Source organism: Typha angustifolia, chromosome 11 (genome assembly GCF_048772165.1).
Source record: "Typha angustifolia cultivar Huaian chromosome 11, ASM4877216v1, whole genome shotgun sequence".
Taxonomy (NCBI): domain Eukaryota; kingdom Viridiplantae; phylum Streptophyta; class Magnoliopsida; order Poales; family Typhaceae; genus Typha; species Typha angustifolia.
This window is the reverse complement of record NC_133249.1, coordinates 15,710,403-15,737,846: the sequence shown is the minus strand read 5'-3', so window position 1 is coordinate 15,737,846 and position 27,444 is coordinate 15,710,403. Positions and strand designations below refer to the sequence as shown.

The following is a 27,444-nucleotide window of genomic DNA, read 5'->3' as shown; positions in this document are numbered from 1 at the left end:
ACTTGCCATTCTTCACTTTGAGTTGACCAAAAACGATATTTTTACTCAGTTGGGTACTTACTATAATAAAGATAAATTACATGAGAAGGAGAAGATTGGCCAAAAAGAAAGACAAATCTTATAGTCTTGGAGTGGTTGGGTGGGGGCATATTCCCAAGACAAGACTACTTTCCCAGAATTAATTGCTACTGATTCTTCCTATATTAGCTACCCAGTTAGCAATCATGGTTTTCTGTGTGTATGCGTAAGACTTTTGCCTCTACAAGGATAAGCAACAGTTGACATTTATTTCACAGCAAAAATGTGCATCATGAAAACGAGGAATCTTAGTATAGTGATCAATTGTACCATATAACTTGTCGTCAAAAGGAGCTGAACTGGATCGCATGACTGTCCAAAAAAAGGAACACGAAGCCTTAAATATGGTGTCAGAATAATATCAATTTGCAATAGTTTATTTTTAAATTGTACACAGAATTTTTAATTTTACCCCCCACCCCCCTCCCTCCCTCCCTACTTTTTCTGTTATTTGTAGTTCACCCTCTCTTTCTTTTTCTTTTTCTAAGCATTCAGGTTATTATTTAATAAAACAGCTTGGGTCATATTTAACTTGTTGCAAAAGTATCAACTAGCGATTTAACTCTAGTAAATACTACTACAGCACTACATTCTTCGTAAAGAAAACTAATGGAGAAGTATTTTAGATAATAATTGCAGAAAATGAGGATTTGATTCAGAAATTTCCCTAAAGTTAAATAAATAAAGAAGTTACAATAGAGATTAAGTCTAAGATTTTTGAAAAAAAAATAATAATCTAAGCTCGTTAATCAATGTCTCTTGTTTTTATCCTCACTCACAAATTTCATTCTTTTTATCCTCATTCATTGATTGATTATTACAGCATGTTGTTAATTTATAATTTTTTAAAAGGAGTTGGGAAACTTCTAACTCACTTCACACTCACCTGGGCTAGGCTAATTCTATTTCTTTTTATTTTTTATACTTGTATAGCTATATGTTTAGTTTATTTAAAAAAATTTCGATGAGCTTGTTGCCATGGTCCCATGGATATAGTCTTCCATACAAGGTAGAAAAGTATATAACTTATTCAGAATAATTTCTATGTGTATAGTTAAGTAAACAGAGAGATAATGGATCAAGATTGCCAAGGTTGTAGAACATGGACCTGGTTGAATTTTAAAGGTGAGATATCATTTCTCTTGCATAGAAAAGGATTCTACAAAGTCCTGTAGAGAGGTATACAAAGAAAAAAGGTGAAAGATATAATAGCCTTGATCCATGGAATCTAACAAGGCTATATAAGTAAGATATCAGGTAGCAATAAGGGTATAAATTTACAACAACAAAAATTCAGATCGATCTCTCCTGTTTTTTTGCACTAATCCCCAAGAAATGGATCCAAAAGGCCAAATAGTAGATGTCTCGGAAGGAAATCTGGTTAGACATCGAGAAACAATTTATGAGCAAAGAAAATATTGTCATGGATATAATCACTCTTAAAACTTATTAAACTAATAACTTTGAAGCATGATATATTTTACCCGGCGGAGAAACAATGTACTACATAATCGGACGACTTTGTTGCAGTCTACGTTACATTAGATGCCTGAATGAGGCGTGATTTTAATTTGCTCTTCCTGCATTTCATAATAAGCCTTTTAAGTTTCCCTGATATATCAAATGGCAGTTAAAAAATTCATGGCCCAACCAATGCATGGATTACCTCTCAGGATGCAAGCCGTCCAAATAAAATTCCACTGAATACAATAGCTCCGAACCACTTGTTAGAAACAAATCTGTTTCAAAAACAGTTAGCACCCAGGTCCCTGAGTATGTCAAATTATCAACTTCCAATAATGCCGACAAACATTTACAGAACAAGAATATTCAAGCAGTATAATGACCATGTTAGGCAGCTACAATGCAATTGCAGTCAATGAAAAAAGAGAAAAAGAAGGCTCAGATACATAATTTGATTAGATTATTAAAGCTAAAATTTTCAGATGCAACTATCAAACTGATACTACATAACTTACTTTCTGTTGCAATCTGCACGACTTGACAAGTCAACAGTTAAAATTTGCCATCCTAAATGCCCAGTTGCTGCAATGAGAGATGCATAGTAGGGCCATGCTGTTCACGAAATATAAGAGTGCAGTCAGTATGCTATGACCGGAAAAGATGCTTTACACACCCACCGCGGAAAGAAGTAGAAAAGAAAACAATGCGTACCAAGCTCAGCATAGTAGCCACTGAGTGCTAGGCTACAAATAGAAGCAGCACCAAACCCAGCAATCCAACGGTCGGTCAAACTTCCAAATCTCAAAGCAGTGGATTTAACTCCTACCTTTAAATCGTCTTCTTTATCCTGAGTAATTTCAAAAATATGCACAAGAAAGAAAAAAGAAATTGAATTTGACCACCATCATTAAAAGAAACTAAGTGAATGCATATAGAAAAACTGCCAATGAAGAAACAGACCTGATGTGCATATATTGTATCATATACAAGCGTCCAACATATACCAGCAGTGTACAGTGGAAGGGTGATAGCAGGATCCAAGCTTCCCGTTATAGCAGCCCATCCTAATAAAACCCCCCAGTTGAAGGTCAAGCCAAGATATGCTTGAGGCTGCATGATCACATCAACCAACATGAGTAGAATTCCTTTCGTAGCAACATGAGCTGACTGTAAATTATAACAGTTATTACAAACAAGTGCTGTGAAGCACATACCCAAAAAGTCAGCCTCTTCATAAGAGGATAAGAGAAGACTAGCAGAAGTGACGATGCTCCCAGAAAAATGCTACATCAAATAAGTGCAATGAAGTTACAGCTAAAGAATGCTCATATAATGGATGTATATGATATTATTATTGATACAGCGAGTTCTTCCTACCAACACAAAAAGCTTGGAAGAAGGTTCTGGGTAGCAAGTATATCCTATATGATTTACTCTGGAAGTTACAGAAGCACATAATACAATTTCTACGAAGATGTCGAACAAACATACATCATTTCCTTGTGAAATAAATTTCACTATCACATTAAACCAAGGGTCAACAACAAACAGGTATAGGACTTAAATGGGCGTATAAATTTTTACTTGCAAATCAGGAATTTAAGCTGCTAGCAAAGATATAATACATTCCCATGTAAACACTTGTTAGAACTCAAAAAGGGCAAGCACAACTTTTCATCCTAGCAACAGCCAATAAGAAGGTATATCAGAAGTAATTTATCATCCTATCCTTTTTTAGTAGGAAGCTACAGATTTAATATACCTATAGTAATTGAGTTGCAGAAGAATTCCTAAACCCAATAGAAGCTGAATCCCGAGAAAGCAGAGGCCCTGAAAAGGCGTCAAAGCACCAGATGCAAAAGGCCTGCATTTGGTTCGTTCGACCTGAAGATAAATATTGTATAAGTACTCAGGCAAGAAGAAAATTTTCATGAGGAGTTAAGCAATTTGCTACCAGTACAATGATAAAGATACAGCATGTTTAGCACCACTTATACTGTAAAGCCTATAATTACTAACAGACCCATTAAGTATTATACAATCTGCAAATAAGTAAAGTTAACATATGAATAACCTAATCTGTGAAGAAAATTTGTGTTAATTCTCTAGCATAAATGAAATGTACATCAACATTCTACAGATACTAGGTGAAATCTGTGTCAACAATCTAAACATTAATTGAAGGCTATTGAAAGTTCTATCATTGTACCTGTAAAAAGCAAGGAAATTACCTTCTTGTCAATGTCGCGGTCAAGAAGGTCATTCACTGTGCAACCAGCCCCTCTCAGAAGCACAGCTCCACATCCAAAAAGAGCCAACATTTTCAAATCAGGAAGCTCTCCTGGGTTTGCTGCCATAGTAATTGACCTGGATGATAAAGGCAAAAAGGATTACTAGTTATTCTTTCAAGAAGATGTAGAGAAGATAGCTAATATCTAAATGGCAATAACATTCCACAGGGATCTTGCAGGATCTAGTTATTACCTTCTACCTCTGTGGCAGTTTCTTTTGGTAATGACAGGTCTTTTTGGATCCTTTTTTTTGTGGGGATATTAAAATTTGTCATATGTTACTTCGTATTCTAAAATAATAATAAAAAGGCTTTCTAAGCTTTTCAACAAAAAAAAAAAAACCATGAGAACTGGCGCATATTATCAAGACTTAATTTTTCTCTGATGAGAAAGAAGACGAAGATCCTCTCTAATCTCTAACACTCAACTAAATGCTTGAATACAAGAGAACTCATCCAGAATTGTAAAAAGACAAAGTTTTCCTTCCTAAGAAGTCAATTTCTATCAAATAAAACAGCAGATGGAGAGATCAGAGATAGGATCGTACCACATGCAAGGCCAAGCTAGTAGCCAAGTCCCAATAGGCTTATCCAACCGAGCAAGAAGCGCGTAAGGCCGGACCGACTCGGGCAAGTAGATATCCACCCACGACCGCGACTGCCTAACCCGCTCCTTCTCAGACGTTCCCGACGAGCTAGAGATGGAAGCGAAGGACAGAATTTGGGGGAATCCGGGAAGAGCTCTCGAATACCGCGGCGCCGCGATCCAATTCGAACCCTGGGTAGTAAAAGCAGGAGGAAGAGGACAAGGGCTTGGGGATCGGGAGGAGAATGAGAGGAGGTAGATCGAAGAAAGAGGAGTCGGATACCGGAGCTTGCGCGCGGCGCGCAAGATAGCCAACGCCATGGAAATCGCAGTCGCGGCGGCGTGGAAGAGGGAAAAGAAAAAAGAAAAAGTACTAATAAAGTCCATTTGGGCCCGGCCTCGTTAACTAATTGGGCCACTATAAGCCCAATTACTTGGGCTTCCAGTTCTAAGGCTCTGGAACCAAATCCAAATATATTTTAATTGAATTCGTTTGACAAAAAATTAATTAATTTTTATTTGAAAAGTGAAAGAATATCTATCTAATTTTGTCGTTTGAAAATACGTAGGAATTTATTTCAATATATTATATTTCCCTATTATAACCTTTATATCAATACTAATTAACTGTACAATATATGAATACAAATAAAACCTATAGTTATTTATTCCCAAACATCTAGATAAAATAATTCTATCCTGGACTGGTTTTATTAATTATTACACTACGAGCAACTATGAAACACAGAAAAGTTTGGTTGAGTAAGTTATAAATGAATTCTTGTGAGATTGCATCTCAAATTATCAAATCCATTGAAATTATTGTAAAGTTATATAGATTCTAAATCCACTCACATCCTCCCATTTGTCTTTCTACAATGTTCATCTCTCTCTCTCTCTCTAATAAATATGAAAATTAAAGTGATATTTTTGTTGTTGGGAATTCACAGGAATGAGTGATGAGACATCTCTCGCCTCTTTTTATCCCTTGCATTTCTCTTAGCTTTTATTTTATTTTATTTTATTTTTTGATTGGTTTTTTTTCTGAGTGTGCTTTGCATCTTAGGTCAGTGAGGGATGATTCAGTTCATGCATGGAATTATAAATACATATATGTAAACGTAATTAAGAGGAAGCAAGAAGAGAAGGAGCAAAAGGTCTTGTCAAGAATAAAGTATAAAGAAAGAAAATAATCAATCATATATAAAGTTGGAGTCAGTTGGGTCACCTCAGCTTCTGAAATCCCAGGCTTTCTTTCTTTTTTACTAGACCAATCAATGGTCAAACAGTCGAAGATCTCATAATCATTCAGACCAAAGCCGTCCAGAATAGTACACGACCATGATCACACTAGTTACCAAATTTGGAAACACTATAATGGAATAGAGATAGACAGGAAGAAGAAGAAGAAGAAGAAGAAGCCTAAAAGAAAACAAACAACTACAAAGATCTACAAAGATCTGTCATGTTTTCCAAGGACTTTCTTGAACCATCAACAAGACAAAAGCTTATCTCCTCCTCCTCCCCCTCCTCCTCTCTACTTCGCATCTTAAATTCTCTTCTTTTACTCGAAGAGATCTCAGAGGAAGAAGAAGAAGAAGAAGACGACGAAAGGAAGAAGGAGAGAAACTCTTACGAGTTCACAGTTCAAGAAAGCCTGTGGAGAACATAGCCACGATCTTATCTTCTCCTCCTTCTCCTCCTCCTCAAGCATTTTGGCATGGAAATGGAAAGAGAGAGAGAGAGAGAGAGAAAGAGAGAGAGAGAGAGATGGAGAAAGTTTTGATGTTGGTGAGAAGGAAAGCCGGCTTGTTTGCCGGCTTTAAATAGAGGAGTAGAATAAACGCAAGCGCACGAAATGGCCCAACTAACTCGCCACACGTGCGGCACACCAATTGGGATATGACACGTGTCTCCTGCCGGGTGGTACGTGGGAGTGACGTGGGGGAGGGGATACTAGTGGCCTTCTCGGATGGGGGGTAACGTGAACGTGCAGCGTCGGAGAGCCAGCGGCTGATCCTGGCCGTCCGGTGGTGGAACGGACGGCCGAGATGAGTTGATCGGGATCCAATTCAAACTCTCTTCTATGCCCCCATATTCCCAATTCGGCTCCACGTTATCGCGGCCAGGGCGCCGGATAAGTCGCCGACTCGACTCGGTCGTGTGCGAGTTAGGGGTTACGAGTCACCACGTCTCTTATTAAATATTCTCAACCGAGAATTGGATGCACTACCAATTTGGCCTTATATCATAAGTGGGATCCAACCCCTCTCTCTCTCTCTATCTCTCTCATTTTTTTTTAAATTTTTTTTTAAATTTTTGATCTTATTAATTTTTACTATTAAGAGTGCATTTGAAATGACGCATATTTATTTGGATCTACAAGCAAGCATGGATGCCAACAAAAATCTCCTAGCATTTAGGACACTAATAAATACTACCGGTGAATAAAATATTTTACGTGGCAAAATATGCAACGCATAGAAGTGTATAATTACTATGGCTATTATTTAAGCCGAATAGTGAATATAACATTCTATACATGAATAATATTTATATAAGAGCATTTGTAAGTATTTTGTAACAGTTATTAAGCAATGTTCCCTAATCTCAAACTAGGGTGTCTCCTTTTTTTAAGCTCCACTTCCTCTTCGTTGTCATACTTTTTCAATCTGTATATCTTCCATTGTTTTCCTCAAGTCACAAGAAGAGGAATCTTGCAGTAGAAAATAAACAAAGGCATTATATAGTACATGATAATAGGCCAGCGAGATTAAAAGACTATTCTAATTTGGGGGCCTAACTTAGTAGCTTCTTTTTTATTTGATCACCCCATGTGTTAGTTAAGACTAAATAATTAGTTAGCTCCACTATGGGACCGCTCCCTTTCATCATCATCATCATCATCATCATCATCATCATCATCATCATCATCATCATCAGTATCTCATGTGTTAGTTGGCTATTATTTTGCGCATCATGTATTTAAGTTGTTGTTTTCTTAAAATAATCAAGGTTTGGGAAGCGTTTTGCGATAATTAGATGGTTAATTACCTTGCGAGTTTAAATCAGCGCTTTGCCACGTCAGCAAACGGCACCGGATTTCTCGCTGACGAACTACCTCATCTTTTTTTGGGGGGAGCTTAAAGCGGAATGATTAAGGAGAAAAGGCACCGAGAAAATGGACCTGAAAGTGGGACCGGAGAGGGGGGAAGGAATGACCCGAGGTGGGACAAAGGGGAAAAGTGGGATGGTGTAGCCCAGTTGTTTGTTGGACTCGTGCTCGACGGTTCAAATTGGCCTGTGGGACCAAGCGCACGGTGATAATTATTTCAAACGTAATCAAAATAATTAAGCTATCTCCACAGGCTTCGACTGCGAATGACCCGCATTATAGCAACCTGGTGTCGTGGTGTAGTTGGTTATCACGTCAGTCTAACACACTGAAGGTCTCCGGTTCGAGTCCGGGCGACGCCAAATTCCTTATTTTTATTGTACTTTTTATCACTCAGCCTTTTTCTCTATTCCAGTACAATTCTGCTTTTCTACCATGCCTGCTGCCAAATGTCAACCATGAACAAGAAAAGCACCCAATGGGAAGATCAGAGACTACTACTACCAATTCACATCAATAAAAAAAATATGAGAGGTTAAGAGAGTTAGATCTGCAGGTTTTTACAAATGTATCAGCCAGAGCATGAAGCAAAACACACTGATGATAGAATTCAGTCTCATTTACAGTAGCCTTATAAGGCAGATGCACCCATTCCAGCTTACTTGCCTATGAAAGAAAAACTTATAATAAGTATCAAGCTGGCAGTTGATGCAGTAGATGGGCATGCAGGTGGGGATGGCAGCTCAGTCGATCAATGCCGATTTGAAGTGGTAGTCGTCTATTGTAGAATAAATATGACCGACATCAACGTGGTAATCAATAGCTTCCCTGCATCCATAATGAAGATGATCAAGAGCAGCTAAATACATATATATGCAATACATAGAGAGGAGGGAGGGAGAGAGAGAGACTTGATCTTGTTGATTGGTATTCCTAGACGTCGGACGACTTCATCTACATGCAATCCATGTTCGTTATCGCTGCTTAGCAATTTCATATGTCAGGATACAGAAATAGCTGGTAACTTGCATGAAGCAGCAGTAACTAAAATGCAAAGTAAATTGAATAGGTCGACATACAATATGCTGCATTTTAATTGAGCAGTAAAATTGTGAGAAGACATAAGGACGTTCATGTGACAATTATAAGAAAATTGTGTTTATCAATCAATTGTCATGACATCAGTTATTTCTTGAATAGACTTCATCACATGTAAGCAACTACATCCCAGCATTTATGGATTCCAAAGAGATACATGAATGGATAAATCCGGACTGATTTGAATAAAAGGACTAGCATAGCAAGCTTGTTACTATTCGACAATCACATTTCTGTCATTTTAGGGAGATGAAAAAGAAGACCAAGACATCGCATTTTGATATGAAACAAACCGTAGAATCTAAGATGAAGAACTAAGCTTTTTCATATGAATGGAATTATAAAAGGATAGAAGAGTCTATGAAGGACAACAACATACAGGCTTGCTGGATCTTGGAAAACATTCAAAACCAGTTTATAAATGTCAGTCTCAGATCCATCTGTTTCTTTAGGTCCTGATGCCTGAAAGAGGTGGAATTAATGATCAGATAACTTCTTATGATCCTAGCACAGCTTGCAACTGACGGAACAAAATTAAAATTCTAAAATTGTTATACTTGATAAGAAAGTGGAGTCTGGTGTTCTTTTGACCCATTTGAGAAAGATGTTCCAGTAACTGAACTTGCAAGGGTTGGAGCAGGCCCGCCAACCTATGTAATAAGGACAGATGAGCAGGAACCTGTCTATTATATCCATGTGGCTGTATAAACCCGCCCACATATTAGATGCATACCTTTGATTTGGTGTTTTCCAGATGCATATGAATACACTGGATGAAGTGGAGTGTAACCTCATTATAGTCAACCACCGGCCTGCAAAGAAACAAGTCACATGTACTAAGGCCCTTCAGGTCAACCCTCAATAACAAATTAAAAGCATTAACAACCTAAAGCAGTTAATAGCTGATGTTCTACTTGGAGGTCAGGATCACATGGTTATGTGGGAATTAATTTCTGACATCTATCTGAGTAAGAATAAGTAAAACTTTGGTAGGACCAAACATCATAATCCAAAACATATGGCAGATTGTTGCATTATCATTAGGGTATAGACACGTCGATGTCATCCTAGGATAAGAAAAACCACTCCCTTCTATGTGATGGTGGAATTAGGCTTCACGAAATGTAAAGATGCACAATTAGATAGGAAACGTCAACTTAAAACTGTAAACTACCTCCCACAGCACTGTAAATGAATTCCGGGAACAAAATAAGAATAGTGATGACTTACTCTTTTCCACTAAATTTATTAGTCATAAGCAATATAGACAAATGTGAATAGATTGTTTGACTAGTAAACAGTAGAACAAAATGCAAACGAGATGTCAGAAGCAAAGCCACTATCTCACTACATCATCTAATACTATTGACCTAATAGAATATTATTTATCCAGAAACTTGGCCAACTCGTCAAGACACATTTATTGGACCCACATTCTGCCATATTGCCTATCCTGTCGCGTTCTCAACAATCCAATTCAATTCAATTGTTCATTTAGAACTAAGTGAAAACTGTATTATCATGTGACTTCTTACTTGACTCTCTACTATTAGATACAGGAGTATGGGGAATTTTCTATAGTTATAAATTTGCAATCATTAGTTAACTAACAAAATTTGTAACATGTAGAAGTGTAAACAGCTTTATTTGTTACCAAAAATATATGAGTTGGCTGTTAACATCATCATAAGCTGTAGTGACTAAATGCTAATAGAACTTTACATAATAGAGCACTACACTGATACCACTGAAACTAACATACAGATTACTGCAATAGAAGGAATTGATCAAATGTATAACTCCCTAGCGACTGGCCTAAGGAGTAGCGGATTATACATTATGTTTGCAATAAATTGTTTGGTTATTGAGATTATCCAGATAGCATGTAGATCTGTTAGTTAGTCTAAGAAGAGAAATTTGGAACAATATATAATAGAGTATTAAACACACTGCTTATCTTATCAGACACTCTGAGACATTGTATTCTTTGACACTCATAGGTGAGTGAATAGCTTGAGAATAGTAAGTAGGGCCAAGTGCACTGTTTTAAACAGTAAAGAAGTAGTGGTCATACTGACTGCAAGAGATAATCTGAACCTCATTTACCACAATTATCAAGTCAATCCACTTTATCAAGATAAAAGCAACAGTACAATGGCACTTGATTAAGAGAAGTTCACACTGTTAATCTCACCGTGTAGAGAATGCAACACCGCGTTTCTTCTCATGGAATCCCTTTAGGCTACCGGTGACGGACACATACATACCATTCCTTTGCTCACAAAAAGAAAACGATTAATCTCATGATGTCAACCAAAACGTTAAGTAAAATTTAAACCGAAGGAAAAAAAAAACAAAAGCCAACTCTCCACACGTACTGAATAGAAGCTGCTTCATTTGAATCATAAGCATCGTTCAACCTACAAAAACAATTTCTTAGAGTTATTGAAACAAAACCCAATTGCCTAAAAGCAAATATACAAATAAATCTGCTCACCATCTGATAAAATCGATCCGCCCAGTGCAGTCATCAAGGGTGAAGGTGACGTCGGTAGACCTCTGCACCTTGTTGCTAACCAATCCCACAAGCCTAATCTGCCACGGCCCAAGAAGTACCATAACACGATAAAGAAATCCAATGCTAAGGTTAGGGTTCCCTTAGAAATAACAAGATTAGCAACAAAAAGAAGCAACTTTTTTACATTGGTATCGGAAACCCCATCGATTGCAAAGTTGGATTTGTCGTCGCTCGATTGGTAGGCGTCGCTGATCTGCTTCACGGTCACTGGAAGAGTGCTCGTAGCACCGCGACTCTGAGACAAACGAGGGGCATGGAGAAGGCAATCGATTTAAGAGAAATCGTTTAAAAGATAAAACCCTATAATTAGGGATTCGTGCTCTACCTTGGAGACGGTGGAATCGGAGTTTTGGGTCGATTGAGAGGAGGCGAAACCGCCTGCGTCGATTTGGCTGGAGGAGAACATCTCTGCTCGCGATCGGATGGAAGCTCTAACTCGGATTTGGAGACGAAGGTGGAATTAGAAAAGAGGAAAGGAAAGGCGCGGGAAATATAAGGCTCGCGCAATGGCGCCTTCGGCTGGTTTCCCGCCATTTCTTTGGGGATTCTTATATTTTTCGCACTATTTCGCACGAAATTAAAAGTTTCATATAATCGTGCGTCAGATGCACGTGGTTGAGGAAAAATAACAATAATCGCATTATAAATATATATATATTAAGTAAAGCCCGGAGCAAATCATTAATATCCAAAGCTTTTAAAAATATATAACTTCACATTTGCCTACAATAAACGAGACTATATTAAAACCAAACCATTAGACCCAAGAGAATAAATAATAAATAAATAGGGGTGTAAATAAGTCAAGCTTGAGCAAGCTGAACTCAACTCAATTGGATTGTAAAAATTTTAAGCTTAAGGTCAGCTTAATAACTCAATGGGCTAATTTGGAATTGATGGGCTTAATGCTAATATTGATTAAAAAATTTAAATCATGTAATGTAAAATTAACTCGTACAAATATTCGGTGATACAAATAAATATTAACATAAAATTTTTAATAATTTACATGAACATATACAATAATATATATTATCGGGCTATGTTAGATAGAGCCAATGCTAACTCGGTTTGGCTAGATTATACTTTCAAACTCAAGTTTTTGACTTGGTTCAACTCATCTAGAGTTCGAGTCGAGCTCTAAACAAACCTTATGAGACAGTGAGCTTTTATAGTAATCCTAAGCATAATGCCTTGAGTCAATCTGCATGTTATGTCGTTCCGTCAGTCCAAAACAAGATCTTGAAAAATCTCTAAAGTTAAGAAGATCAACTAGCACCTAATAAAAAAACAATTGAAAAATAAATAACTCCACTCTAAAACTAGAACAAAACAAAGATAACAATGCCATGAACCCACAAAAAGTATGGTGCAAGAGCTAATTATCATCGAAACAATTAGATTAGACACTAAGTAAGCCCATGCTGTTGACTAGTATCTCACCCAATAGATCCTCATCGACTCAGCTAACAAAGCCGAACCTACAATTAGAAAGGAAACATAGAGGGGGAGGTTTGCATTGATGGCAATGTGACCATAGTAGTAGCAAAATAGAGTGAAAGGAGGAGAGGAGGGAGGGTTTTTGAGTGAACATGGAGGATTAGAGCGACACTGTGGAGGGGGAGCTTAGAGGGGGAAGGTGTGGCCAGATTGGGTTTGGTTGGGTGACGGTAAGACATGAAATTAATAAGGGAAGAATGATGTAACGAGGTTTTATTAACAATATCGGAGAGAAATAGTTACACATAAAGGGACATGACAAGGCTCCAAAAGATAGATTTTAGCTAGCACTAATTAAAAGGAGCATGATAGTGAGAAAGAATGAGGCGGAGATGAACGATATAGATAAAATGGGTGGCAAAAGAGAGAAAGAGGGAAATAATCGGTGGAGAAATAGTGGTGGTGTTAAAAGTGTCGAATAAGAACTTACTATATTAAATTATTAATAGAAAATTACTCATAGTGTTATCTTTGAAAGAAAAAAAAATGGGCACTTTACATTTCGACTAAAATATAGCGGTTAAAATATTTTTACCAAAATTTATTAATCTGTATTTATATTTATATTTGAGGAAAAAAGCGGATACGGATATAGTTTTGTCACGATCCGATCCGTATGGCATCCGTTCTCAGTTGTCATCCGCGGCCACGAGTATCACGATTTACGAAGAGTTTCGGACTAAGCCAGATCACGAACGCAACCCTCCCCATTCTTCTTCCTCCACCGAACCCGAACCCGAACCCGAACCCATCGAGTTTCCGACTCTCCACCCTCCTTCCTCCGATCGATGCCTTCCCCCTTCTCCTCCGTCTAACCCTCGAGCTCTCATCAATGGAGAAGCAATCCTCTCCTCCTCCTCCTCCTCCTTCTCCTTCTCCTCAACTCTCCCCCCAAGATTGGGACTTCCTCCTCGACGACTTCTCCTCCGGCGACCTCTCTCGTCGTTCCCGGTGGCTTCACCTCCCCCTACTCGACCTCGCCCTCTTATCCATCCTCCGCCGCGACTTCCCTTCCTCTCTCAAACCCCTCCTTCTCCTCTTCCTCGAAGACTCGCTTCCCGTCCTCCCGTTACCTACTCCCCCTCTCCCGTCCCTCCTCGATGCCCTCCGTTCCATCGATTCATCTCTCAAAGACCAGTTCTTGATATCGACCACCTCCATCGCCATCTCCGTGCTGAGCTCTCCGCCGCTCTCCCCTTCCTCGGCGTCGGATTTGGCGTCGCTAACGGAGCTCCTCCTCGCCGTCGCAAACCGCCCCAGCCACGGCCCCGATCGACAAACACGCGCCGTCGCCTGCGAGTGTCTCCGGGAGCTCGAGACCGCGTTCCCCGGCCTCCTCTCCGACGTCGCCGGCCACGTGTGGGAGCTCGCGCAAGCCGAGCGCACCCACGCCGCCCAATCTTACCTCCTCCTCCTTGCCGTCGTCGCGAGGAACGTCGTCCAGTTCGGCCTTCTCGCTTCGAATGTTTCGATCTTTTCCACCGCCACCCCTCTTGTCCCCTTAAATGTCCCCCAATTGCTCCTTTTCCCGGCGTCGGAGTCGTTTGATACAAATCCGGCACCTTCGGATGTGAATTTGAGGGAGATTAAGAGGTTGGTGGCGTTCCTAATGGAGCGGTCACAGGCACTGACGCCGGCGGCTACGATGGAGCTGGTGGCCACTCTCGTGGGCATCGTTGGCGCTGTGGAGGCGTGGGTGCCGGCGGTGCCGGCGCTGCTGAAGGTGCAGTTCTCTGGCCTGCTTTACTCCTATGATCCTATCCTCTGCCATGTTGTGCTGATGCTGTATTGCCGCTTCTCAGATGTGTTCGCCGGCGACGATGAGTCCGGCATCGCCCGCCGCCTCGCTTTCATTGCTAAAGAAGCCTACCAACCCCTCGTGTTCCGCCTCCTCGCCCTCCATTGGTTGCTCGGCTCGCCGAGATTAGCCAACGGCGAGAACTCGCTCATTCCCCTGGTGCCGTGCTTTTACCCGGCAGTGTTCGATCCACTCGCACTGAAAGTTAAGAAATTAGATGCCCTCGCACGAGTTGCAGCTCGTATTGATGCTTCCAGTGGTGAGAAGAAGGATATGGTGGTGGTGAAGCTCTTTGAGGATGGATTGGTTTGCGTTTCTACATTCAAGTGGCTTCCACCATGGAGCACAGAGACCTCGGTGGCCTTTCGGGCATTCCACAAGCTCTTGGTTGAAGTAGTACCGCATAGCATTGATGCCTCTGATTCCTCTGATTCCTCTTGGTTTGGCGCTCTCCTGGAGTCTACCATCTTCAACAATCTTCAGGTAGTAACTGCATCGTCTACTTAGTAGCATCTTTTCCTTGCAATGAGTCTAGTGTTTCTAATGCCGAGACATTCTTGGCTTTGTGCAGTGTGTTCTGGTGCGTTTGGCATTGGAGCATCGCGGATTGGTTCCGGTTATTGCTGCTTTTATCGATCGGCTTTTAGGATGCGAAGCACATCGCCGAGTGGGCGAGCAATTGCTCCAGACACTCGACGAACGCCTGCTTCCGAAGCTTGAAGAAGGCTACCAACTGTCCTCGTATTTTTCTCTTTTTGAGAAAATTGCTCAGAATGATACAGTACCACCGCGAGGCTTGTTAGGGTTGCTCACCAAGCACATGACTTGGCTTGCTAAGAAGCATGGTCCAGATACTGGATTGAGGTCATGGTCTCAAGGGAGTAAAGTGTTAGGCATCTGCCGCACGATGCTTAAGCATCACCACAGCTCCCGAGTGTTCCGTCCTCTTTCATGCCTTCTTGGCTACACCTGTCAATCCTTTCCTGACTTGGAGGTCCGCGACAATGCGAGGTACTGAACTACTGATATCAGCACTGCTTGTCTCCGTGATTGATCTTCAATTATCTTCTTCTTACTTGTGTCACTTGTTCAGGATCTACTTGCGGATGCTTGCATGCATTCCCGGGAAGAAGCTGAGGCACATACTTGGTATTGGTGAGCAATCTTCAAGTGTCTCATCTTCTCCTCATCCTGGTTCTCTGTTCCAAGTACCATCACCTCGTGTGGCTCGAGATTTAAAAAAATCATCTGGTGTTGCTTCTTATATCCATCTTGAGAGGGTTGTTCCACTGCTTGTCAAGCAATCATGGTCTCTAACACTGCCTAATCTTAGCATTCAAAGTAATGGAGGCAGTTCTTCCGGGGGGTTTCAGGACATCAGTTCGAGCCCATCTTTGCAGTCAGAAAAGGAGATTGATGTAAGCATAGAGAAAATTAGTAAGCAAAAGGAACCACTGCGTGTGATGGATTCAGAGGTTGCAGAAATACTGGGAGTACTACGAAGGCATTTTTCATGTATTCCAGACTACCGATACATGCCTGGAATTAAAATAAGAATACGATGTATACTTAGATTTGAGGCTGAACCATTTAGCCGTATCTGGGGATCTGCATCTGCTTCGAGAACTGAAGTGGTTGATGAGTTGCCTGCTATGTATGCAACTACAATCACTTTTTCTTCGACATCAAAGTTTGGTAAAATTCCTCCTTGTCGGGTTCCTTTTCTTATTGGTGAACCTGCAATTGGTGGACTGGACTTAGTTCCTGTAGACAACAATTCTCGGGAAGATTCAAATTATCTTGCTTTGGTACTTATAGAATTGGAACCTCGAGAACCAATGCCTGGTCTAATTGATGTTGCCATCGAGGCAAATGCTGAGAATGGGCAGATAATATCCGGACCACTTCAGAGCATCACTGTTGGTATTGAGGACATGTTTCTCAGGGTTACTGTACCACCTGATATTCCTGAATATGGAGTCACCGAATACTATGCAGATTTGTTTCATGCTTTATGGGAAGCATGTGGCGACTCTGCAAATACTGGACGAGAAACCTTTCCTTTGAGTGGTGGTAAAGGATCTGCGGCCATCTACGGGACAAGATCTGTTAAGCTTCTCGAAGTATCTGCAGATTCTTTGATCAGGGCAGTAGAAAGACACCTTGCTCCTTTTGTTGTCACTGTTGTTGGCGATCCACTTGTGAACTCTGTTAGAGCAAATGGAATGATCAGGGACATTGTCTGGGAAGAAGATGGCTCAGATTTTTCTGTTCATGAAGGTGATGCTTTGGTTCCATACTCACAAAGCATGCCACTTCAGCTTCAGTTCATTGAGAATGAAACTAATTTGGAAAATCCTCCACTAATGAATAAGAGGCACATAGGTCTCTTCCATGTTTTGATATTCTTGCCACCCAGGTTTCATCTACTTTTCTTGATGGAAGTGGGTGATACTTCCACATTGGTTCGAATAAGAACTGATCATTGGCCATGCCTGGCGTACGTCGATGAATACTTGGAAGCTCTGCTTTAACATAGAATAAATTGCTCCGAAGACCATGTCTGTATTTAGATCTGCTGGATGGTGAGATTCTTTGAGGCTTTTCTCTTTGTTTTACGAGCGTCACTTCTATATATTTCATTATCAGTCTTGTACCAAGGAGCAACAATATTTTTTTTTGCAAATCCTCCATAAGTTGTAAAAGTTGTAATTTTTTGGATGAAGGTCAATTTTCTCATCTCATTCCTGTTTCTATTCAATATAGTTCTAGTAACCTCCCAAAATTTAGCTTCTCATTCAATACAGACTGATGAATTCTCTTATCAGACTCTGCTGGCCGACAGAGATGTACTGGTTATTCTGGAGACTTGTTACAGGAGACTCAAATTTCTCAAATTATTTGAAACTGAAACTTTGTAATCTTTCTCCTATCTATTTTGTCTTCCTTTAGATTTGCAGCAGAAGAATGGTCTACCTTTGCTTCCTTAGGTGAGAAGATGCTTCCGAAGCTAATCCTACATTGATATCACGGTATGTTGTATCCTTGTTCTAGTTCCTTTTTGTATTATAAATAAAAAGGATTGAAGTGGTTCCTAATGAATGGGATAAAGTCTTTTATAGTAACATTTTCAAGAGATCTTCTCATATGTTCTTCGACATGAGAGCTCCTACTCCATTAGGATTCAAGCAATTTATATCTTCTTCATGATCATCTTGAATTATTTATTTTTTAATATCTTTTTCATCCTCATATAATATATAGATTATATTAAGAGGTAGATTACATCCAAACCCCAAAATACTGCCCATTTTTACACAGATTGCCTTATTTATATATATTTTTCCTATGGCACATTGATTCCTTAATATCTCTCATTTCCTGTCGTCTGGAAAATATCAAATAACCATTTTTTATCTTTCAACTTTTATATTTCTCTTTCATGTAAAATAAAGCTAAAATAGTCTTTGAAAGGCCTAAAATTTATGAGGTGGCAGTAAAACTGGCAACTAATGAAGAATACTAATGGAAAACGAACCTTGTATCATATGTTAAGCCCACTAATGGTTCAGAGAATTGAAGTGAAGCTCCAAGTAACCCATTGTAAGATACGCATGTCAAAGCCCAAAATGTATCACTCGGCCCATCTAAGCCCATCTTCTCGACCATCTTCTTCTCCAAAAAGAATTCCTTAAACCCTAGATCCCTCCATAAAAATTCCAAAACTCCGACCTTTTCTCCTCAACTCCGATGGCGGTTTCCTCCTCTTCCCTCCTCCTCCGCCGCCACCTCTCCACCTCCTCCCTCCCCCGCCTCCCCGTCGAGCCCTCCACCGTCCGCCGCCTCGCCCGCCTCCGCCGCTTCGCCGACATCGAATCCCTTCTTGAACCTCTCGTCAAAACCTCCTCTTCCTCTTCCTCCTCCTCGTCCGAGCCCTTCCTCTCGTCCATCATCTCCTCCTACTCCTCCGCCGGCATGCTCGACCACGCCATCCGCCACCTCTCCTCCCTCCGCTCCCCCTCCTCCCTCTCCCTCAACTCCCTCCTCTCACCTCTCCTCCGCTCCCCCCACCTCTCCCGTCGCATCCCTTCCCTTTTCTCCGATCTCACCGCCCGCAAATCCCACCCCATCTCACCAAACCACGTCTCCTACGCCATCCTCATCAAATCCCTCTGCCTCTCCCCCGGCGGCGCCGATTCCGCTCTCCCCATCCTCAAGAAGATGGAGCAGAACAATCTCCCGATCACCGCTGTCGTTTACACCACAATCCTCGATTCCTTCTACAAAGAAAACCGCCCCACAGAGGCCCAGAAGATCTGGCAAGAAATGACTGCCAAAGGTATCACCCCTGATCTCCCCGCTTACAACGTCCGCGTCATGTATTATGCAATGCATAAAACCCCAGAGGAAATTCTCAATTTGATCGCGGAGATTGAGTCAAATAATTTGAAGCCAGATACGATCACCTACAATTATCTTATGAGTTGCTATTGTAGGAATGGGATGTTTGAGGAGGCTATGAGGGTTTATAAGGGGTTGGAGGAGAAGGGTTGTGTGGGAAATTATGCAACGTACAGACATTTGCTGGCAGCTTTGTGTAAGAATGGGGATTTTGACAAGGGATTGGAGGTTTTTAATGATGGAGTTAAGCAGGGGAAGGTTCCGGATTATGGCACAGTGAAGCTTTTGGTGGAGGGACTGGTGAAGGAGTCAAAAGTTAGGGCGGCAAAGAGGGTGGTTAGTGGACTGAAAAAGAAGTTCCCTCAGGAGTTTATCGGGAATTGGAAGAAGCTTGAGAAGGTGGTTGGGTTGAGTGCAGATGTTGAAGGTTCTGAGCAGGCGGCTGTCGCATAAGGTCTGAGAGCACTAAGCTTTGCAACAAATTTGTTTGGCATCGAGGACTGGGAGAACATGCATATGGTCTGTTAAGTTATTATTTTGGTGAAGCAGAGGTATGAATGGCAAATGGAGGTTAATTTTTTTGTTTTGAGGAGATACACGATTGTCCAGACAGGCACTAGTGTCTGCTTTGGGCTTTGCCAGGCTAGATTTGAAGGATGTAGCACCAAATGACTATTGTAACGTGGAGTTTTGTATGCAATAAACTGACAATTGTTAAATGCAAAACATTTTAGTGTTAAGTCTTGCTTTCTCTTCCAGCCAATTTGTGTTTGATAATTTTACTTTCAAGCAAATGTAGACTGTTCAGTAGGTAGCAACATTCTTCAATTGGGAAAAAGAGAGGGATTTTTGCTATATTAGTTGAATCCTATTGCAATACACTTGTGTTCTTTAAGTTGAATTGTATTGTGATTTGGCAGTGTCCTATGAGGTTATGTTTAGATCATTGATAATTGGAAACTTCCTTTTCCGGATACCCCTTTCTCTTTGCTTGAATATTTCTATGTAAATTCTGGTTATTGTTTTGTACTCTTCAAACACGAGCACTGCATTCCACTTCTTTATCCATCTCAGAGCTGATCTCTGTTAGAAGGTTATGGGGGATGATCAAGGACTAATCCGACCATATCACCACCGCATATGTTCTTCTTTGATTAATAGTCTTAATGTTTTATGTTTTTCTATTCAATGTTTATGCATTGTTGTAATGGCAGAACATCATAAACAGCTTTGTCCTTCATAAGTAGTAATCTATCATCTTTTCAGGTACTTGTGTTTGATTAGGTTTTTCTATTTTTGCCTACAGTTGTATTGAACTATTGGCAAGAGTTTGATATTGACTGTGACTGTCTCCTAAGCATAAATTGGTTAATGCTTGCAACATTAGTGCTGACTATAGCTGAATGAGGAGTATAATAACTATAGCCAAAAGCTTTAGAGTTTAAAGATATGTGAATTTTCCTTGATCATGTTTAACTTGTTTCTCGTAATTCCATTTGAAGCTTAACATTGTTGAGAATTCTATTACAGTTACATGATATGAGAATTATGATGATGAATGAGGAGACACTGTCTCGCTAAGACTTATCAGATATGGCAGAATTACTGTTCTTAGTTGTCGTCTTCTAATTTATGCTCTGATTTGATGAGTCGATTTTATCAGTAGCCATTTCTTTTCTCATTTCTTCCATTGATTCTTGATTGGGAAGTGTTCTTTTAGTTCCCCTGATATAGTTTTCATGACATTCTTGCTTGATTTTGGAAACATATTTTTCTTGTGCTTATGAGGAATGGAATCATCTATGTAGGTAGATTCCTCTCTTCCTTCCATGTAACTATCTTTTTTGTTTGTGAATCAAGGTTCAATTCTGTCATCAGCATGGCGATTTGGAAGTAAAATCCTTTGCCATCCTAATGTTGGTTTACTTCATATATTAGGAAACTGAAGAGAAGCTGGACAATGCAACTATCTCAGCTAACTTTATAACCCCCAAATGGTTGGGAGTAAAAGCTTGTTTTTATTGTGTAATTCTAGTAAAACATATACATAATATTTAGTGAATTGATAAGATAGTAATTTGTGGTCAGTTCATACGGAACTCAACGTAGTTGATGTAAAGAGTACAAGGCCAAATCATATCAATGAATTGATCAGCATGATTATTGATTATTTGTAGTTACCATATGCATTTGTAAGCTTACCTTGCTTTTCATTTAAAACATAACTCTACGGATGTCATCTTGACTGTCTTTTGGGATGTTTCATCACTATCATTGGTATTATTTTAGTCCTGAATGTCCATAGAAGATCCCTCTCTCTCTCTCTCTCTCTCTCTCTCTCTCTCGACTTATTTGATTTTGTTTTATTTCATTATACTTCCCATCACCCAATAGCTATAAAGATATCACTTAATAGTCATACGGATTCATTCAATAGTTTTCATGATATATACTATACAGTAATAATTGGCTGATACTATTCTTATATTCCTGTCAGGGAATAATGTCATAAATGTGCTGACTCTGATCTCTTTCATCTGTATCTCTCAAGATTTTCCTGATGGACAAAAATTGATAACTTATATGTAGCCTGTTGAGAAACTTCAAATTCCCAACTTCTGATCATCAGATGACTGCTGGTATTAGTACCCAGCCTCAATCAGTAGTAGTACACATTCTCATGCCTGGTCATAAAACACTCTTCAAGTCTTATTAGCATGATAGCCCTTTAACCTATCCTAGTACATTATGATTTGAGCCAGCTATTTTGCAATATGTTTGTGTTAGACTTAAGTGCCAAAGGGTTAAACATTTAGATATTTACATGATTGTATCTTTGTGGTAATTTAGGTTTCTTTCTTTGTTTTTGGTCTGATATGCCAGATGCCAATGCCATCATGTTCCTGTCTCGGATTTATATGCTTTCAAGTCCGTGAAGCATCTCAAATTTTTAGCATTCTGCGGCTCACATTGACAAATCTGATGGTGGTACAAACATTTCAGGTACCAAATCTCATGCTGCCTTTTGCATTTGTTAATCTTATACTGCCTCCATTGAAGTTATGCTTCTCTTGTCAATCTTGTTGTTCTTGTCATCTTCCTATGATGCTTACTACTCTTCTATAGAGCTTTAGCTAGAGAAAGAGAGGTTTGATAAATGTGAAGAGCCTTAGTAGTCATAGTCATCAGACAGAGAACAAAAGTATGCAGTAAATTAAAAAAATTAAATTAAATAAAATTAAATAAATATGCTCCTATATTGGGGTAGTTAAACTAGGGGCTGCTGCCATTACAACTAACCCATCTTGGAGTTTGTGTTGTCTGAGCCAAGAAAATAGAATATGGCCTACTCGATCACAAGTTGATCCCAAGTGACACTGCCTTCTCCTTCATAGGAATCCTAGCTATTATGCTATGGAACAAACCCTCCTAATGAGAGAATAATCTTTTGGTGGCTCAACAGAAAGCAATGGCAACAAATATGTCATGAGGATGCACAGTATTGGCATCAAAATTATAGAATGGATTTGTCCACTCTTTTGGGTCATGTCCAATTCGTCAAACTTTGTTGGATTTGTCGGTTTTATGATCGAGAAAATTTCTTTCCTTTACACTGGCTTAGATTAATGGATTGATGTCTTGATTCATGAGTTGAGATATGTGCTCTGCTCTATTCCTGTCTGGATTAGGACAAACGATGAGATGATTGTGTCCTTAATCCATGTCTAACCCATGGTTTTGCCCGATTTCTTTGATTAAGAGAGAACTAAACTATTAGCCAGATGCTTTAACTTTGCCTTTCTTGACCACTTAATGAGAGAGCTTGCCTGTCTGGAATATGCTTTGTTGTGCTTGTTCTATAATTCAGTAGGTTGTTGTTGTACTTTTCTACTTGTTTAATTTCCAATATATATTTCATATTTGATCAGTCTTTATCATGTTGTACCATTGTCTATAGATGATAATTCTTTGGATGCTTTCTTCAAAAAGAAAAAGAAGAAAACAAAGTTAGCAATTCAGATTCAGACAATCTCTATTTGTCAGCTCACATAGTCCTAAGCTATACAAACTGATCAAATAAATGTCAGTGATATCACAATTTTACAATATGAGGAAATCAAATATCAAATCACAACCATGCAAATAAAACATAGAAGTGAGGCAAGGGACACTGCCTAAAACTTTACATCCCTCCGATCAACAAAAATAAGAATGGGAAATATACATAAGAAAACAAGAAGAAAAAGAAGCAGGTAAACTGCATCAGATGCCATGAGAGACATGAGAGAGAGAGAGAGAGAGAGAGGAGAGTTAACAGAGTCTAGGTATTCCCCTGCCATTGTGTGAGTTAAAGGACTTGGTCTTAGCCATCTTAGACATCTGACCCTTCATTTCTCTGCACACCTTCTCCAACTCCACCACCCTGCTCTGCATCCTATGCAGATTGAGTTTTAGTTGCTCTTTCTCATCTAACAACTCTGTTGAAACCTTCTCGCCCTCTGCACCTTCGGTGCACGTTAATCTCCTTGGCGTTTGTGAAGGGTCTGGTCTATCCTTAATGCTAGTAGGCCTGATCTGGAACTTGGATTGCTGTGAGACCAGTGCTTGGACTGCAACTCCGGGTGGAATTCTCCTGTTCTTAGCTAGATCTTTGCAACCTTCCAGTGTAAGTTTTTCGTAGTTTAGGCATCGGCATAGAGTAGTCCGCTCTTCCGGCGATAACGTCGGGTGTGACTGATGAACAAGTAGCACCAAAATCTTCAGTTATTAACGGCAAAAGAGTATTCAAGTATTCATAGCTAATCAATGATAAATATGCTCTTTATTTTACAACCATATACTAGTCAAAAAGAACAAAAGAAAAAATTGCTCTTAGGTAGTCTCCTCCTCAGTCTTCTGCAGAAGACACTAATCTGATATGCTAGGTTAACTGTATTGTGTAGGCCAAAAGAAAGTGAATGAATGGTTGCTGCAGGTTGGACAGCTTTAAAGGCATATGCAAAAGACGACACCTTTTTTAGTAGTTATACTGGCATCTTGGGAAACCAGAGCTCCAGAAAAAGGGAGAACTTTTATGGCTAAACAAGCCCCATTTGCATTGGTACTGAAAGCAAACAGTGCAGGAACTTTCCTAGCTTCCACCTTTTGTGCCCACATGAAATCAATTTTTTTGCACTAACAAATAGCTATGAAAGTATCACTAGGATACTGGAGAATTAAAGGCTAGCCTTGAGTAGAATCTCTCTGGGTTTTGTTATTCTTCCACTTGAAAGCCAACTTTAGATTAAAAGATGAGAAATACCAAACAAATTTCATGTGAAATAAAGAAAGGACAGATGCATGGATCCAGCCTGTATTATGACCAAATAATAGTGTTGGATGCTAATCAACAACAAAGTGTACTTCTCATAAATATATACATATATATAAGGCAGACCATATGGTATTGTTTTTTTAGCTGAATAATAGAATAATAAGCCAGGACCACTCAGTCCATCTCCCTCTTCCCTCCAATTATGGTGAAACAATTGAAAGAGAGCACAAGAAGAATAGATTTGGGAAGTACCAATTTCTTACCTCAAGATAGATATCCAAAGCTCTATAGACCTCATCATAGCAGTCTCTTGCAGAGTCAGGGAGGCTCTCAGCCACCCCAAGGAACTTAGAGACCTTCAAGCTCTGGTCAGGGGAAATCTCCCCCAAGTATTTATCAATCAACCTACCAACCTTCTTCATCCTTTGTGAGGTCACACCATCCTCCTCTGAGCTCACAAAGACTCTGACCAACCTGAGCACAAGATTCACGTCATACACACCTCCATCACCCCCTGATACTAAAAGATCATCCAATGTGGCTTGATCAAGCATCAGACCCATTAACCTCTCAAGTTTATGCCTGCAATCCCTGCTAAGCCCCAGCCCCAGCCCAGACACTACTCTCAAGACCCAAAAGAGTCCTCTGCAAGAAAAGGCTGTTCTTCCCATCAGGACCACCCCGTAGACTGCAGTGTCTGCAAGGCCACCATACTCTGATTTGTAGGCAACAAGTCCATTGCCAAAGCCTGGCTTTTGGACTGATGCTTTTAGGTAATGCAAGAGGAACCTGGTGAGGATGAGGTTCTTGTTGTCATTGGCATAGGCTCCAAGGAGCCTCATCATCTTCTCTATGATGGTGGGGGCAAGGATGGTCAGGTCATCAAACCACCACTCCTTACTAAAGCAGGCCCTTGTGGACTCTGGAGTCTTTGTGGAGGAGGAGCACCTGAACCCAGATGTATCAGGCGATGAGGAGCATGAGGAGGAGGAAGGCAATGGTATTGTTGCTGCTGCTGCTGCTATGAGTGGTATCTCGGAATTGGCTGAAATCTTTGATAAAAGAGAGGATAGCAGCTTTTGGAGTAGCCCAGAAGAATCTGCCATGGGAATGAAGGTCTCACAGCTCTTCAAGGCTATCAAGATGTCATTCCATGTCCAGTAGAACATCCCTTCCAAGAAGGTTTCTGTTTGGCTCAGGAGGTTGCAGGAAGAGACCTCTTCTGTCATCCCCAAGAAGATGGCAGAGAAATGGAGGAGGCAGACATTGAAGGGGCTGATGAGGATCATCCCATTGTTGTAGCAGAATCTTGAAACAAGCTCAAACCCATCTGGGCCTCCTGGGAAATCCATGATCTTGAGCCCTGAGCCCTTCAAATGGTTTCTCCTCCTCTCCTGCTTCATCATCTTTTTCAATCTCCCCGAGTATGTGCAGAGGACTCTCTGCAAATAAGATATTGAAAAGCCCACTTATGTTAGTTTGCAAGAATCATAGCCCTTAAAGAGATGAGTTTCAAGAAAACCTGATGGAGCAGGAAGGTGTGCTGCCCATTGATGTGAACCTTGAGGTCACAGAGCTCCTGCATGGTTTTCTGGAGTTGAATGGCTACAGGGAAGATGGAGATAGGGATAGAGATAGAAGTAAAGATAGAGAAAAAGAATATAGAATGGGAAGGGAGGGGAGAGAAGAAGAGAGAGGGAAAGGGTTATAATATACTTTGAAAGGAAGAGGACCTGATTGCTTCACACTTCCAAGTTGTTTGATAGTAATGTGTATATATATATGTGTGTGTGTGTGTGTGTGTGTGTGTGTGTGTGTGTATGTGTGTGTGTATGCATGTGGTAAGGGTGGTTCAGTTATCCACATATGCCCATGATTCCTAACAAACAAAACAGGTATGTCACTGTAGGCTATTACTTCCATGAAGGGTGTTTATTTTTTTTCATTCCTCTCTAAACTATGCATTGTAAATTTATAGATTTTGTCCGGAGCAGGTGGCAGCCTCTGGAAATTAAGCATCCAATTGGTGTAATATATTTGAATAAGTTTGTCACCACTGGAGTTTTATACCATACATTGATTTGGATTTACATGAGATTACACCTTAGATCATGTGGGAGTTGGAGAGGAAGTGCTTCATGGAAACCAGAAGGCTTCTCAAAAGGAGGAAGGGATCATCTCTTGGAACTCATAAAGAACACACCCCTACCAGTATGTGAGATAGGACCAACAGGCAAAACAACAGCATCTTCCACAGTTCCAAGATCAGCTGAACATTTCTTGGATTCTTGTTAAGTAGAAAAAAAAAAAGAAAGAGTGTGTGATTTAGGCAAAATTTGCAGGTGGAGGAAGAGGGAAGCTCAGAGAGATGTGAATGAAGAAGGGTGTAGTTGAGGTGGTGTTTTAATCCCTATTCTTAAGTCAAACAATCAAAAGATAAGATCACTAGGCTACTACTACTAATCCCTCTAAAGAAATAGCCTTGCTAAAAGCCACTCACTAGTTACAAGAATGGCTTTGCTCTTATTTATCCATACTTGGGAAACGCAACTAAGATCATGCTTGCCGTTTAGTTAACCAAGTTCTGGATCCCAATTGAAACTGACTGTATGACCTGGATTGAAAAGGAAAACATCCCACTAGGCAATGTTCCCACTAATGCTGGGTCCATACAAGGAAATGAGATAGTTATTCTAAGGTAAGCTGGTCAAGCTTAATCATCAACACCACTTGACAACCTCTACTCTACTCTCCTCTCCCATTAATGGCGGCAAAATTACTCTAATAAGATAATTTTGTAAATACTTTTGAGTTGCCAATATTCCCTGGGTGTGAATAAAAATTGCCAGTGTCACGGTGCATGGCAATGTTTTTACTCCTGTCCACCTTTCTGAACTGTATTTGATTGGGTCTGAGCTGGTGTTGGGTTTGCTTCCAGAGTTCCTCTCAGGTTACTGTCCTCAGTGTTCAAGCCAACGTACTGTACTCTGCAAAATTCTATAATCTACTGTTGGATTTGTATCACTAGAATACTTTGCTTGTAGGAAAGAAAACTTTTAGTGGGTTGCTTGTCATCCTGCCAAATGTCCAGTGCTGAGAATGTACTAATGTAGGGACACAAAGAGCCAGGCCAAACTCCTTGCTGAGTTGTTTCAGCTCAGATCTATCTGCCATAGTATTACAGGTGTTAAGTCCCAGTCCTACTTACTTCCATCTATTAAT

The 27,444-nt window shown here is 40.1% G+C and overlaps 5 protein-coding genes and 1 non-coding gene across 7 annotated transcripts; 3 read left to right on the top strand and 3 right to left on the bottom strand.

Moving 5' to 3' along the window:
- Window positions 1-1,190: 1,190 nt before the first annotated feature.
- LOC140770320 (4-hydroxybenzoate polyprenyltransferase, mitochondrial) lies at window positions 1,191-4,752 on the bottom strand. Of its 2 annotated transcripts, none has more exons than XM_073111460.1 (10): window positions 4,381-4,752; window positions 3,774-3,909; window positions 3,305-3,426; window positions 2,757-2,826; window positions 2,503-2,652; window positions 2,254-2,389; window positions 2,058-2,154; window positions 1,745-1,847; window positions 1,563-1,658; window positions 1,191-1,455 (listed from the first exon to the last, which is right to left on the bottom strand). In XM_073111460.1, the coding sequence occupies exons 1-8, from the start codon at window positions 4,737-4,739 to the stop codon at window positions 1,823-1,825; spliced, it is 1,095 nt and encodes a 364-aa protein (XP_072967561.1). In that variant the 5' UTR covers window positions 4,740-4,752; the 3' UTR covers window positions 1,191-1,455; window positions 1,563-1,658; window positions 1,745-1,822. The 2 variants fall into 2 exon arrangements, with proteins under 2 accessions (XP_072967561.1, XP_072967560.1); XM_073111459.1 differs by having other exon boundaries at window positions 1,745-1,817.
- A 3,069-nt stretch (window positions 4,753-7,821) lies between these two features.
- Window positions 7,822-7,895, top strand: TRNAV-AAC (transfer RNA valine (anticodon AAC)). Its single transcript has one exon. It is a non-coding gene; the product is annotated as a tRNA-Val (tRNA).
- Window positions 7,896-8,041: 146 nt separating this feature from the next.
- LOC140770911 (replication protein A 32 kDa subunit A-like) lies at window positions 8,042-11,677 on the bottom strand. The gene is made up of 10 exons (XM_073112239.1): window positions 11,535-11,677; window positions 11,334-11,444; window positions 11,129-11,226; window positions 11,010-11,051; window positions 10,826-10,903; window positions 9,365-9,443; window positions 9,189-9,281; window positions 9,011-9,093; window positions 8,445-8,513; window positions 8,042-8,361 (listed from the first exon to the last, which is right to left on the bottom strand). Exons 1-10 carry the CDS (start codon window positions 11,613-11,615, stop codon window positions 8,277-8,279), a joined length of 819 nt encoding a protein of 272 aa, XP_072968340.1. The 5' UTR covers window positions 11,616-11,677; the 3' UTR covers window positions 8,042-8,276.
- A 1,721-nt stretch (window positions 11,678-13,398) lies between these two features.
- Window positions 13,399-17,733, top strand: LOC140770053 (uncharacterized). Its single transcript, XM_073111036.1, has 3 exons — window positions 13,399-14,990; window positions 15,079-15,518; window positions 15,601-17,733. Exons 1-3 carry the CDS (start codon window positions 13,542-13,544, stop codon window positions 17,039-17,041), a joined length of 3,330 nt encoding a protein of 1,109 aa, XP_072967137.1. The 5' UTR covers window positions 13,399-13,541; the 3' UTR covers window positions 17,042-17,733.
- A 263-nt stretch (window positions 17,734-17,996) lies between these two features.
- Window positions 17,997-19,648, top strand: LOC140770054 (small ribosomal subunit protein mL103 (rPPR7)-like). Its single transcript, XM_073111037.1, has one exon. It carries the CDS (start codon window positions 18,258-18,260, stop codon window positions 19,359-19,361), a length of 1,104 nt encoding a protein of 367 aa, XP_072967138.1. The 5' UTR covers window positions 17,997-18,257; the 3' UTR covers window positions 19,362-19,648.
- Window positions 19,649-23,030: 3,382 nt separating this feature from the next.
- On the bottom strand, window positions 23,031-26,245 carry LOC140769586 (BTB/POZ domain-containing protein At3g19850). The gene is made up of 3 exons (XM_073110336.1): window positions 25,745-26,245; window positions 24,486-25,664; window positions 23,031-23,642 (listed from the first exon to the last, which is right to left on the bottom strand). The coding sequence occupies exons 1-3, from the start codon at window positions 25,805-25,807 to the stop codon at window positions 23,220-23,222; spliced, it is 1,665 nt and encodes a 554-aa protein (XP_072966437.1). The 5' UTR covers window positions 25,808-26,245; the 3' UTR covers window positions 23,031-23,219.
- Window positions 26,246-27,444: the final 1,199 nt, after the last annotated feature.

What these genes read in the sequence shown, in the direction of transcription:
- LOC140770320 (XM_073111459.1), bottom strand. Translation starts at nt 4,739, where the DNA reads ATGGCGTTGGCTATCTTGCGCGCCGCGCGCAAGCTCCGGTATCCGACT. An exon ending in TGAAGAGGCTGACTTTTTGG is followed by an intron (nt 2,653 to 2,756) that starts GTATGTGCTTCA and finishes GTGATCATGCAG; the next exon opens with CCTCAAGCATATCTTGGCTT. An exon ending in CGTGCAGATTGCAACAGAAA is followed by an intron (nt 1,818 to 2,057) that starts GTAAGTTATGTA and finishes TTTTTGAAACAG; the next exon opens with ATTTGTTTCTAACAAGTGGT.
- LOC140770911 (XM_073112239.1), bottom strand. Translation starts at nt 11,615, where the DNA reads ATGTTCTCCTCCAGCCAAATCGACGCAGGCGGTTTCGCCTCCTCTCAA. An exon ending in GGTGTTGCATTCTCTACACG is followed by an intron (nt 9,444 to 10,825) that starts GTGAGATTAACA and finishes GTTTCTTTGCAG; the next exon opens with GCCGGTGGTTGACTATAATG. An exon ending in AGACTCCACTTTCTTATCAA is followed by an intron (nt 9,094 to 9,188) that starts GTATAACAATTT and finishes CACCTCTTTCAG; the next exon opens with GCATCAGGACCTAAAGAAAC.
- LOC140770053 (XM_073111036.1), top strand. Translation starts at nt 13,542, where the DNA reads ATGGAGAAGCAATCCTCTCCTCCTCCTCCTCCTCCTTCTCCTTCTCCT. An exon ending in CCATCTTCAACAATCTTCAG is followed by an intron (nt 14,991 to 15,078) that starts GTAGTAACTGCA and finishes GGCTTTGTGCAG; the next exon opens with TGTGTTCTGGTGCGTTTGGC. An exon ending in GAGGTCCGCGACAATGCGAG is followed by an intron (nt 15,519 to 15,600) that starts GTACTGAACTAC and finishes TCACTTGTTCAG; the next exon opens with GATCTACTTGCGGATGCTTG.
- LOC140770054 (XM_073111037.1), top strand. Translation starts at nt 18,258, where the DNA reads ATGGCGGTTTCCTCCTCTTCCCTCCTCCTCCGCCGCCACCTCTCCACC.
- LOC140769586 (XM_073110336.1), bottom strand. Translation starts at nt 25,807, where the DNA reads ATGCAGGAGCTCTGTGACCTCAAGGTTCACATCAATGGGCAGCACACC. An exon ending in ACACCTTCCTGCTCCATCAG is followed by an intron (nt 25,665 to 25,744) that starts GTTTTCTTGAAA and finishes TCTTATTTGCAG; the next exon opens with AGAGTCCTCTGCACATACTC. An exon ending in CTTTGGATATCTATCTTGAG is followed by an intron (nt 23,643 to 24,485) that starts GTAAGAAATTGG and finishes CTTGTTCATCAG; the next exon opens with TCACACCCGACGTTATCGCC.